Source organism: Botrytis fragariae (assembly GCF_013461495.1).
Source record: "Botrytis fragariae strain BVB16 chromosome Unknown tig00000322, whole genome shotgun sequence".
Lineage (NCBI taxonomy): Eukaryota > Fungi > Ascomycota > Leotiomycetes > Helotiales > Sclerotiniaceae > Botrytis > Botrytis fragariae.
Window position 1 is genome coordinate 20,336 of NW_023501008.1, and position 12,884 is coordinate 33,219.

Below are 12,884 nucleotides of genomic sequence, written 5' to 3' on the forward strand. Positions count from 1 at the left end.
TTGAATTATTTCAAACACACGTTTTCATAATTCATAATCGGCCCTCTTTTGAGTTATCAAGGGGTATTTATCAAAATGCTTGATGACAAATACCAAATCTTTTACTGACTGAACTTTATAGTCCAGAACAGCATTAGAACCTTGTTTATAAATTTGACCTACCCCAAAATAATTACGAATCTGTTCCAAGACCGCTCTTTCCTTGGTATGCAAACCTATAACAAAAAATGGTTCAATCTTTCAACCTAAATGAGTTGAGGTTTTTCTTATATTAATACCAAATAACCCTTCAGCATCTACGAACCCTGTAATAAACCATGGTTTAATACTACCTGCATTTAAATTTCTAATTGGGTAATCTTCGTTACCTGGTAACTGACGTCCAGTCTCTGGGGATCCTACTAGGGTAAAAGTATTTACCTTTTGGTTTCCTGCTGGTTGTATATTCATAAGCTCTAAACTTAGCGAAGTATTATTTTTTATATTTCAAAACCTATAATCCCCTATATCTGGTAACTGACGCGCAGTCTCTGAGAATCCTTTACAGTTTTCTGCTGATTGTATATTCATAAACTTAGAGCTTATTGTTGTATCATTATTTTGACTGTTTAAAAGAAAATTAATCCTACTAACATCTAATTTATAAAGATAAAACGTATTAATAAACAGTAAACAATACACAAAGAATATAGTTTCCAGCATATAGTCAGTTGCAAAATAATTCTTAATAGAAGATAAATTATTCTGGCCCATTTGAGCAACCACATAGTAAGTATCGTGGAATGCAATATCAAGAGATGCGTTCGCTAAAACAACACCACTTACTTGTAAAAATATATTCATTAATCTTTTATTATGTTAATCTCTTAATCTCTCATAACTAAATATATACCCTTTATATACACCACCTACCCTAGCATAATTTTTAATAGTACTATGAGATATTTTTAAAGCTCTTTGAGCAACCATTACACCATCATATTTCCCTATGAAATTTCTGTTAAGATCATATACAAATACTGCTTTTAAAATATGGCTATTATTATTAATATTTAATAATAATTCTTGACATTCTTTTGAACTCCAGTCAGCTATTTTAGGTGTATCACTTATATTGTAAGGTATATTATTTAAATACCATTCACCTCTAAGTATTGTTTGTTCTTTGATAAATTTAACTAATGTAGGGTGATTAGATTTAATTAATTTAGCTAAAGTTCTAACCGAAGGAAAAATAACTAATAACTCTTTAAAGGAATTATAGATATAGACAGGGTAAGCAGAGTTAGCTTCAATCATCCTTAACTTACTTTCCATAGAATGGTTTCTGTTATAAAAAGGGTTGTTTTCACCTGTTACAGCCCTTGCTATTAAACCTTTGGTCTTATCAGAATGCACTCTATTACTAGCTAATTTAGATAGTAACTTCTTAACCTCCTCTGTGTGTTTATAACCTAAAGAAGAATAACCTTGTTTCAAAACATTGTAATAAGGTATGATATGTGTAATATAAAAAGTTTCTCTAGCAGTTAAAGATGCAGATTCAACATATTCTAGAATTAAAAGAGAAAAATTTGATTGATCGTACTTAAGTAAAGCTCTTGTAATTGGCATATTAATATTTTGCTTACTTTTTAAATAAGCATTATTAAGATAATTTCTCATTCTAGAAGCTAAATTAATAGAACTTCCTACGTAAGCGTGGCCATCTACCTTGTTAATTAAACAGTAAACACCTGACCTACCTAATTCTTCCTTCGTTATCTTAACCCTATCTTCCTTAAAGTTCCCATAAACTTTTACAGGCCTTAAATTTTGGGTATTATCTTGGGGTGCTACCCCAAGTATGCCCCCATTATTAAGGTTAGAATAAGATCGAGTTATGACTGCCCTATTATTTAAGATTAATGAATAAAATTTTACGTGGACTATATTTTCTCATAATTTATTATGATGACTATGTCTAGTCTCTGAGGAGCCCCACGTCTGGCCAGCCGACCCGCCAACTTGAATATTTCTATTGTAGGGTAGAAGCCGTAGGTTTCCTGCTGATCGTTCAAAACTATGGATTATTACTAAAACTAAATAAGACTCTAGTACCATAATTATTAGAGCTTCCCAGCATATGATCGTCGTATCTGAAAGCAGAGGGAGAGCTAAGTAGTTGTTTAATAACCCTCCGATTGTAAACATGAAAACAAAACCTAAAGCAAATAACATTGAAGGAGTTAATTGTAAAGATCCTCCGTAACATGTAGCCAATCAAGAGAAAATTTTAATTCCCGTAGGTACAGCAATTATTAAAGTAGCCGCTGTAAAATATGCTCTTGTATCTACATCTAAACCAACTGTGTACATGTGATGCAAAATTGTTAACAGATATTCCTCACATCTGCCCGCTTAGCTATTTAACTATGCGCTCCTTTCACAAGAAGAATCGGACTATATCTTCATCTTTTAATAATAACATTAAGGATGCGCAGATCCTGTTTTTTTTGTCATACCATTCTCAATATTAATCTGTTTCTGTAATACTCTTACTCGGGCTAATCCTTCTTGAGTGAGATGTAATTTATTAGAAACGATAGTGTGGATTCTTAATCACTTCTCGAAAGATTGGGCCTTCTTTGTAAGTAATGGAAATGCTTTAAAGTAAAATATCACATCGTTCATTGATTTGAACCCTGTAACTGTGTAACGATAAACACCGTCCGTTTTGGATCTAAGGGTTACTTTACCAAATCCAAAAAGGTTTTGTATGGTCGTAAGAATAGCATTATCCTTCTGATCAAGTATATAACGCATTTTTATAACATTACCTAATGCATATCTTGCATTGGATGTTATGGATACATTAAAACATCCTTCAGCTTTCCCCCCCCGGGGGGGGGACAGGTGAAACCTGATAATCAAGCATCTTGTAATGTAACTGAAACAGCTTTATTAACCAGTAGAATTGTATCTGCCCCAAAACGATTGTTTAAAGCTTGAACTCACAAAGATAATTGCTGTATTCTGTTAGTAAGAGCTAAATTACCATTAAATAAAAAGGCTAGTAGAAGAATATGTGATGGATTATCTACAATTAACCTATAGAAGTCATTTTTGTTACCACTTTTCCCTTGTGGAAAATGCTTAACTTGACCTACTCCTAAGTTTTTCTGAATATAGAAAAGAATAGCACTTTCCTTCTGAGTAAGAACAAAACGCACTCTTGTACCGATAAACACCGTTCGTATTTGATCTAAGAGTTCGAATGGGCTAGCTTTATGCTAGCTAATATATGACCTAGAATCTAAGCTCCTGTTCTGTTTTTATTAAAGATGTTTTGCGTATAGTCTCTGAGGCACTCCAATATCCTTTACTACTTTGAGTAAGGTATTGGCCTTCCCTGCTGATCGGGTATAATTAACTGAATTTTTACCGTTCAAGGTACCAATTAACACTAAACCGTCCCAGCATGTAGCAAAATATTTATTTATATTTTCCCTATAAGCTCCCTGTCTGACAAGGCCAAGCTGGTAAAATGGGTGCTGGCGAAGCATCCGTAAATTAACTATACATAATCAGCGCTACTAGTGACCCACTTAGCAAGAAAATAACACACTATGACATCTTTCAATTAACAACACTAAAAGGATAGCACTTCCCTTCTGAGTAAGAAAAAAAACGTACTCTTGTACCCTTTTAATTGAAAAAATTTAAATATAAAAATTCAATAACACCCCTCCTCGTGTTTAATTATGAATATCAACCTTATTTAATATTATGAAAATAAAAGAGATTTATATTCTCTATCTTAACCTAAACCGTCTAAAATGAAATAAAAGAATTATCTATCCGTTGGTGAAACTACGATTTGAATAAACGAATATTTTCTGAGTCTTATTTGATCTAAACGATATAGCAATAAAAAAAATATAAGAAAAAAGGGTATAAAAATTATTTTCTATTTAAATCCTTAAATAAAGATAATACCGGGATGTTTACAACTTTTTGAAAATATATCGCAATATGTAAGGTTTATTTTGATTTCGGCTAAAATACATAGAAATTCTAGATTGTTTAATATTTAAAGCTAATGCAGCTGCACTTATAGAATCATATACAGTAGTTATATTATTTTTAATATCAATTACTTCGATTTTTTGAGAAGGACTTCCAGACCCTTCAGGTCTTGGTTTTCCGAACATTGGATTTGTTTCTCCTGTTTTCCCAAACATAGGGTGTTTTTCTCCTATTCTACCAAACATAGGATTTTTTTCTCCTACTTTAGATATAGACATCTTAGATATAGTTTCTTCCCTATGTTTAAAACCTAATAGCGATCCGGCTTTATTTAAAATATTATATTCAGGCTTCAATAAATCTATATAGTACTGTTCACGTATTATTAAATCCTTAGAATCACAATACTCAAGGATTTCAAGATTAAAATTGGAATAACCATGTTTAAGTAAAGCCCTACAAATAACCATGTTTTCATGTTTAAGTAAATACTCAGTGTTAAAATATTGTAACAACCTTCTGTATAAATTTTTAGATGAACCTAAATATTTAGAACCATTAACTTTATTTACTCAACAATAAACCCCGGGTTTACCTTTATTTTCCTTTAAAATACGCAATTTTTCAACCTCTGCGTTATTATATATTATTAAAGGCATTATTAAAAATAGATTAAAAGAATGATTTGAATAAAACAATTCAAAATTTAAGCCCCATAATAAATTTAATACTCCCAAGATGACCATAAATCACATGAATTTGCTCAAATAACTCTGCCATCTTGGAATGGCACCATCTCCTTCCTTTTTTTTTTCTTTTTTTTTTTCAACAAATAATATATAAATATAAATAAAAATAATTTAAAATAAAAAAAAGAAAAAAAATTGAAAACCAATAAATCAAGCTAACCAGTTATTGGATAAATGTTGTGCAGCATTTCCAAATAGTGTATTATAATGCAGATGAAAAGCTGAAAAATTAAAAGATGTTTCGCGTGTAGTCTCTGAAGCACTTTGTATTTTACTCCTTAATGAGCACAGGGACAGATTGCCGGCTGATTGGGTATAGCTAATTGAATTTTCACCATTCAAGGTACCAATTAGCACTAAACCGTTCCAGCTTATAGCAAAATAAACAATGTAAATCCACATATCACTATGTGGCGAAGCCAAAACTCAACTTCAAACAACAAATCCTAATACACCTATCGACATCATGGCGTAGACCATACCAAGATAACCGAAAACGCTCTTATTAGAACTAGCTGATATTACAGTACTTATTATACCAAACCCTGGTATAATTAATATGTAGACCTCTGGATGACCGAAGAATCCATTTCTTCAAATTTAACTTATCTTTTTAAAACATCTCTTATTAAATCCAGGTACCGGTAGTATAAACTCCGGGCTTGTGTATCATACACCTATGATAGAAGAAACCGACTGTACATTAAGCATCATTTCAGACACCCACCAGTGAACCAGTCTGTAGCGACCCCTTAAATAGCCGACGGTCTTTAAGTGAGGAACTTGTTGACCGTAATTGCACTAGCATCGCTAATATTTTTATTACTTTTCCTTGTATTTATAAAATACGTTTAAAGTCTTATATAAAAGAATATAACCTTTAAACTTAAGAGTTGCAAGTAATACTTATATATATTAACTAAGTCTTAGGTATATTCTTATAATAATATTCACTATTTCAGATCTTATATCTTTTTACATCTGTCTTTATAGTTTCATAACTTGCACGTTAAACCTTGACTTTTTTTCCCTAGTATTTTGAATTAGTATTGTTTGATTTATTTATCATCTTAGTTCTTTCAATCATTTCTCGTCTTTTTGACTCATCTAGATGATCTTTATTAATAAGATCATTATGAATATCCTTTCATAATTTATAGGATAAAGACTTTTTAGTATATAATGTATATTTATCAAAATAAGAGAAGACATTTTTACAATTGTTTACTCCACCTAATCTAAATTCATAAGTATTCTCTTCTGAATGTCTAGAAACAATCCCATTTTTAAATAATACACTAAAATGCTCTAATACTGTTAGATTTATTTCTCACTTTTGAGAAATATTAAAGTTGAAACTAAATCCTCTTTTTTCACCAATTGAACAAGTAAAACAACCTTCTCCGTCAGTAAATCCTGCAAACCATGCATCGTTTAAAGTAGGTAGAATGGGTCTATTATTAATTACTACAGGTTCTAAGAGTATTTTACCTTTAGTAACTCATTTATTAAACCCTTTAACGAAAAGATCAAATGTTTCTTGTCTTTTTGGTAAAACAAGATTACCATTAAATAAACTAACTAAAATGTCTATTTCTTTCTTATTTTGTGTTACATATCTACTAGTTATAGCCGATTGACGAATAACTTTACCAAATCCCAGAATTTCTTGTATAAATTCTAAAACTTGTTTATCTATTGTAGCTTGTGTAATAACAAATGCCAAATCTCCTCTATTGTTTACTATAAAAGAACCTTCTCCTTCAGTGAAACCTACTAATCAAGTTAAAAAGTTTTCGGAAGGAATTTGATTATTTGGCAAATGAGTATTGTATTTCATAAAAAATGCAGAAAAATCAAACTTATTGTTTAAATTAGAATCATATTTAGATATATATCTTTTAAAGATTGATTGGTTAGAACTAGGAAATATAAATAACGTTGAGAATATAAAATATTCTTCAAATACTAGTCTTGAGAAAAGATGTTGGTAAAGTATTGGATCACCACCTCCAGCAGCTTCAAAGAATGATGTGTTAAAATTCCTATCTGTAAGTACCATTGTAATTGCACCGGCTAGTACAGGTAAAGATAGTAATAATAATACAGCAGTAACAACTACAGCTCACCCAAATAAAGCTAGTTTGTGAAGGCTTATACCTGGAGCTCTCATATTTAATATTGTAGTAATGACACTTAATGATTATATCTTGAATACAACAAAATACAACCAATATTGCGGACTATATCTTCAGCGCATCTATTAAATGTTGTCTGCCTCTATATTCTTTTGAAAAAAAAAAGTGAAACAGGCACTTACGCTCTTCTATAGTATGAGCTTGTGCACAACAACAAACTGTTTAGATACGGTGTCTAACGTGTAGTCTCTGAGGATCCCACTAAGATTATCTAATGACATCTGTGGGTTTCCTGCTGATTGAGCATAGTTTATCCGGTTATAAATAATTTAAACCTATAAACACTAATGCTGTTCCAGCATATAGTTAGAAGTTTTATATAAACCCCATTATGTATTGCTAATTCTATTACATATAACTATACTTTATCTTGTCCTCCTTCACTTTTGGTGATTAGGGGCAAGATTTACAAATATATCCTTTCCCCTTCGGGGACAGGTAAGCTATATTTGTATTCAAATGTTTAACCAATGTTTTAGGAGACGCTGGTATATTTTTACTTTTAAAATATTCCATACATTTACCCAAACTTTCAAAAAGAATTTCTTCTTTACTTTCAACATCCATTAATATCACAGATTTACTTGAACTATTCACGGCTTTATCTTTATTGAAGTTAACTCTATCTTTTTGTAACATTAGAGCTATATCAGGTAGAAGCATATTTGTAACCTTTGCTGTATCTACTTGTTCTCTCAAAAATAAATATTTACCTAAATAATAAGTACCCTTAGTTAAGTGTTTAGTAAATGTGAAATGGCTAATATTAAGTTTAGATATAAAATCTTTTTGTTGTGTAGTAAAATAATAAAGTATAGATTTATCTCTGTTATACATGTATAAAGGTTTTGCGGTAGATCCACTAGGATTATTTGAAACCTTTATAGTATTTAAATTAAAAGAAGGGTCCAATAAAAAATATTGTTCTAAAACTATTTCAGGTTTAAACTCAGCGTAATAGGGTAAACAAACTACTTCTAATTTAAAACAAGGTAAACCTTTTTCTTCAATTAGAGGAATCAATTTACCAGAATTCTTGTGCGTTTTATTTAAATAGCCTCTTAATCTCAAAGCTAACTCTGAGGATGAACCAACATACTTTTCATTTGTATCTGTACAAGTAAAGATATAAATACCACGTTGTTGTATTTTACTATGAGGTAAACCTAGTTTATCATCAATTAAACGTCTAGTTTCTTTTTTATCTAAATCAGTAAAAACAAATCTAGGCATAGTAATTAAAGAATTTAGTGTATCTTCACTAACTAGCATATTAGAGTAAGCTAATATTTCATTTAATACCCCTACTGTTACAGGTGTACCTTTTTTAATTTGAGCTTTGGCTAACTCATGAGCATAAAGGTTATTACCTTTTCTACCTAAAATAACAGGTCATGAATTATATTTTTTATTACTATCTTTTTTTTCAGGTTTTGGCTTTTCTGGTTCCATCTCTGGGTCTGGACCGCCTCCACCATTAGATTTACTACTATAATTAGCTTTTAAAGATAAGCTACTTTTAGTTTTAGATCCCCCTTTTAAAACATATAGGTTAAATTTATTTATATAGCTTGCATAGTTAACGCGTAAAAGAAATAGGTGCCCAATAAAAGTTAAGTTTATAGCTCCAAGAAGTGAACTAATACCTGATAAATGTAAAGCAAATATGGCTAAGTCAACACTTGGACCACTATGACTTTGTACTCCTGATAAAGGAGGGTAACAATTGTATTGGTAACCTCATTTTATTATCATTTAGCATTACTAAATATTTTTTTATCCTGCAAATGACGAATGAAAACTATCGTTACACTCAATATATCTTTATATTGTTAGGACTATACCATTATCTTAAAAACAACTATTTATCAAAAGGTTCAAATTGTGAAGTTTCCACTAGCTTACTTCTAAGCTTTCTAACTATATCTCTAATTTTAGATAATTTTTCGTGATCACCTTTATGTTTAGTATAAGCTCTAGCTCATATCCTATATTCTACAGATTTCATACCTTTCATAGTATTATTAAAATAAATTATTATATTCTCAATAGCTCTAGAGTTAGTAGTATCTAATATATAGTGATTATGGTTTGGTTTATATCTAACCTCATTCGGTATATGTAGTAGCAATTTAATACCTTGTAAAACTACGCTATCCAATTTTTGGGTTAAACCAAAACCATGGCAGGTTCTAGTAGCTGTTTTGGATACTAAATAAAAACTACCTTCCGCTTCAATAAATCCAACTAATCAAGGTTTAGTTATGACATTGTTAAGGTCATTTACACTTTCTAAAGGTAAAGATGCTTTGTTTCACACAGGAGAAATATAATTAGGATCAACTTCTTTATTTTTTAAGTAAAAAAGTTGATTATCTTTTTCTTCTCTAGATAAGCTACTATCTTCCAATATATAAAAAGCTTTTTTAAACTTTTCGTAGTTGAATTGTTTACTCGTTAAAAGAGGATATTTATCGAAGATAGGTATTATGAACTTGGCAATTTTTTTCCTATCTCTAATAAGTATTTGTCCTTTGGTTTTATCTTTAGTAACCGTACTAACTCCTAATTGCCTTTTAATGTAATAGAGTAACCTTAAGTTGTATCTACTTTGAGTTATTTTAAATACAAGGCTTCACTTATCATTTTGACGAGCTATAGTGAAACTTCCATCTCCGTCGGTCATACCGACTAATCATTGTTCAAATCAATCTTCATTGTTCTTAAGATACTCTTCGTTTAGTCTCTGATGACTAGAATAATTTTCTTTATCTAGTCAGGCGTATTGTCTCCGTGCAATAGGCATTTTTACATATGTTATTTTTGATAAACATGAGTAGCCTATAACGTGTGTTTCAACTGAAGAGTTTAACACTTGAAGATGTTCACGTATCATTGAGAAGAGTTTTATTGCCTCTGGGTCACCCCAAAGCAACTCCCTACCATTGAGAGTTCAACCTGTACCCGCTCCATTTTCTATACCACTAGCAAATAAGAATAATATTAAACTAGGTGGTAATAACCAGAATGAAATATTGTTTAGTCTAGGGAATGCCATATCAGGACCCCCTACAAGCAATGGTAATAAGAAATTACCAAAACCTCCGATTAATGCAGGCATACAATAATTTATTTTTAATCGGGAGGAATTTTTTTTTTTTTTCATTAGCTTTAGTTAATGTTTGGACTATATCTTTACCTTAAAATATACAATATTTACTAAGGTATTTCACGTGTAGTCTCTGAGGATACTACTAAATAAAAGTGTTTAATGCTGGCTTCTAATCCGAAGGATAAGAGCTTGCGCCGAGCCCTTTTATTTATTAATATCCAGCTAGTTGTCTAATCTTTTAATATGTTACTGTATTCTGCCGCTTTTCGTCTAGCAATAAGTTACGAAAGTATGCAGTACTAGTTTTAAAAGCTCTAAAGAGATTCTAGCAGACAGTGAAAATAAAGTAAGATCTTTAAATCTTACCCGGCCATGCCCTTTTTAGATTTAATTTTTAATCGCTATGAAATAAAGCTCGATTTATACCATTATAAATTATAGAAAGCTTTTAGATAAATAATAAAACAATAAAGGATAAAAAAAAAAAGAACAATAATATAAAAATTTCCGATTTTCTTGTACAAGCGTGCTAAACACAAAACATGATTCAGCATCCAAAAACCCTGTAACTGTGTGAGAATTTAAGTTATTTAGAGATGGCACACCTTTTTGTTTTTTTAGTTACTTTCAGTATAACGTCTCTAATATTGAAAAGATCATCTACTAAGATTTTAACCGAATTACTTTTAGTACTTTTAGGATTTTATCCATTATTGTTATTAGATTTACCTGTGATTACAATATCGTGATTATCATAATTTATCTTCCCTATGCTTACGATTAAAAATTAAATATCTTAATTTTTTTTGACCATAAAGAATATCATTAATATAGCATGAGCAGTAATGATAGCATTATATAGTTGATTATCTGCTATATATTGAACACCAGGTCCACTTAATTCTAATCTTATTAATACTGAAAAAGCTGTACCTAATAATCCAGAAAATAAGGCAAAGATAAGGTATAGTGTACCAATATCTTTGGCATTTGAGGATAAAAATCATCTCTCAGTTCAGAGTGAAATATTCGCCCTTAAAACTGAAAGATTAGAATCCACAGCCGGCCTATTCGACACGGTTTCCTCCTTCAGGCTTATATTTATATTATTTAAAACAAAAGAGCGATGGGGCTGGCTAACTTCCAAATTAAGTTCAGATTCACTATCTCTAGAAAAAAGTCTCTTGAGACTTTTTTATACTAGCTATAGGTTAGTTGATATTAAAAATTAATTTAACCATTATATATAAGCAATATATAATAATGGCGAGCCTATTAAAGTTTAGATTTTTATCTATAAATAGATGAAAGTTTAAGTAATAGGTAAAAATGTGGTATAAGATTATAAATTTTATCTTGTATTATATTATTCTTATACATATTACTAATAAATAGGATAATTTATTAAGGAGGGGGAAGGAGTCTCCCTCCCCCTCTTCTGAAGTCTCGGATAGACTAAATGCGTATAAGCTTCTAACCATTTATAAGGTAAGAGACCCGGTAGTTATAACGGAGCAGGTTTATATAGACTATTAAGCTTATATTTCCGTCCCCTGCTTTTAATTTTTTCCCTTTTTTTTTATTATTATAATAAATTTTTATACGTAATAATAAAATTACTTATAAAAAAAAAGGGAAAAAATAAGGGGAAGAAGCTGTCCCTTCGATCCCAGCTCACTAATTGAGTAGTCAAACCGATATTTGAACTCGGTTTGAGAAAGACTTTTCTAATTTAAACTTGCTTAATTGCGCCATAAGGGTTTATCAGACTGCAACTATATTCTATTAAATATAGAGTACTAAAATAGGAAAGGTAGGAAATCCTCTTCCCCCTATTTTTTTTCCCTTTTTTTATTATTATATGATACTATTCACGTAATAAGATAATATTTATAACTAAAAAAAAGGGAAAAAATAAAGCAATCTTGCTTCGCATAGGGGGACAGGGTATGTTTACCCTACTACCTTTGTTTACTTCTCCGGTAGACTAATGAATATGTTTTACTTTTATTATTACTGCTGTTTATTTATTACTTCGTGAATAGGAGGAGGAAAAACTAGCTCTGCCAAGAGACATAAAAAGTGGTTAACACAATTATTTAAGTTATAAACCTTTTTGTTGTTGGGGCGGAGCCCATCCCCACCCCCCTTTAGGGGGGAGGGGAAGGGAGCCAAATAAAAAAAAAATATGTGCTAATGCCAGCTATTTTTTGTGCTTTTTCTTGCATAACATAAATAAGAGTATGCAAGAAAAAAAAAAATATTAGTTTACATTGAAATTAGGGAGAGTTTAAATACATTCTCTTTTCACTTTGTAAAAATGTCGAGATACTCTTTAAAAAAGAGTATTATCACTACAACTACCATAATATATAAATAAATATATTACCACCATATTGCATATTTATATCTTTATAAATATACTATAAATAAGCCGGGAGAGAAATTTGAATTCTCATTATTAATGCATGAAATTAATGTTTTAACCAATTAAACTATCCTGGCATAATTATTTAACTTTTTTGTACTTTTCTACCTATAAACTTAATTGACCTTAACATTTAAATTATAAATAAAAAAAGGCTTAGACCTTTTTTTTATGCTAGCGGAGCAATGCGAAGTCCTTATCCCACCCTCTCCCCTCTGGAAGAGGAAGAAGCCGTAACACCTTTAAGTTTACTATAAAAAGCAATAAAAATATAAAACATATAGATAGTTAATTATTCTTCGTTATTTAATATGAATAAACAAATTTGTCTTCATAATATTTAGACAGTAAAAAAAAAAAAAAAATAACTTTATTTTATCCTTTCCCCC

At 30.4% G+C, this 12,884-nt stretch overlaps 4 protein-coding genes across 4 annotated transcripts; all 4 read right to left on the minus strand.

Annotated features, from left to right (window-relative positions):
- Positions 1-172: 172 nt before the first annotated feature.
- Positions 173-450, minus strand: Bfra_012441 (uncharacterized protein; the record flags this gene model as incomplete). The annotated part of the gene is made up of 2 exons (XM_037342756.1): positions 173-215; positions 305-450. The coding sequence occupies 2 exons, from the start codon at positions 448-450 to the stop codon at positions 173-175; spliced, it is 189 nt and encodes a 62-aa protein (XP_037187338.1).
- A 2,151-nt stretch (positions 451-2,601) lies between these two features.
- On the minus strand, positions 2,602-2,805 carry Bfra_012442 (uncharacterized protein; the record flags this gene model as incomplete). Its single annotated transcript, XM_037342757.1, has 1 exon — positions 2,602-2,805. The coding sequence occupies one exon, from the start codon at positions 2,803-2,805 to the stop codon at positions 2,602-2,604; it is 204 nt and encodes a 67-aa protein (XP_037187339.1).
- Positions 2,806-6,500: 3,695 nt separating this feature from the next.
- Bfra_012443 (putative cytochrome c oxidase subunit) lies at positions 6,501-9,601 on the minus strand (the record flags this gene model as incomplete). Its single annotated transcript, XM_037342758.1, has 6 exons — positions 6,501-6,530; positions 6,727-6,833; positions 8,443-8,661; positions 9,095-9,147; positions 9,274-9,564; positions 9,585-9,601. The coding sequence occupies 6 exons, from the start codon at positions 9,599-9,601 to the stop codon at positions 6,501-6,503; spliced, it is 717 nt and encodes a 238-aa protein (XP_037187340.1).
- A 307-nt stretch (positions 9,602-9,908) lies between these two features.
- On the minus strand, positions 9,909-10,076 carry Bfra_012444 (putative cytochrome c oxidase subunit; the record flags this gene model as incomplete). Its single annotated transcript, XM_037342759.1, has 1 exon — positions 9,909-10,076. One exon carries the CDS (start codon positions 10,074-10,076, stop codon positions 9,909-9,911), a length of 168 nt encoding a protein of 55 aa, XP_037187341.1.
- Positions 10,077-12,884: the final 2,808 nt, after the last annotated feature.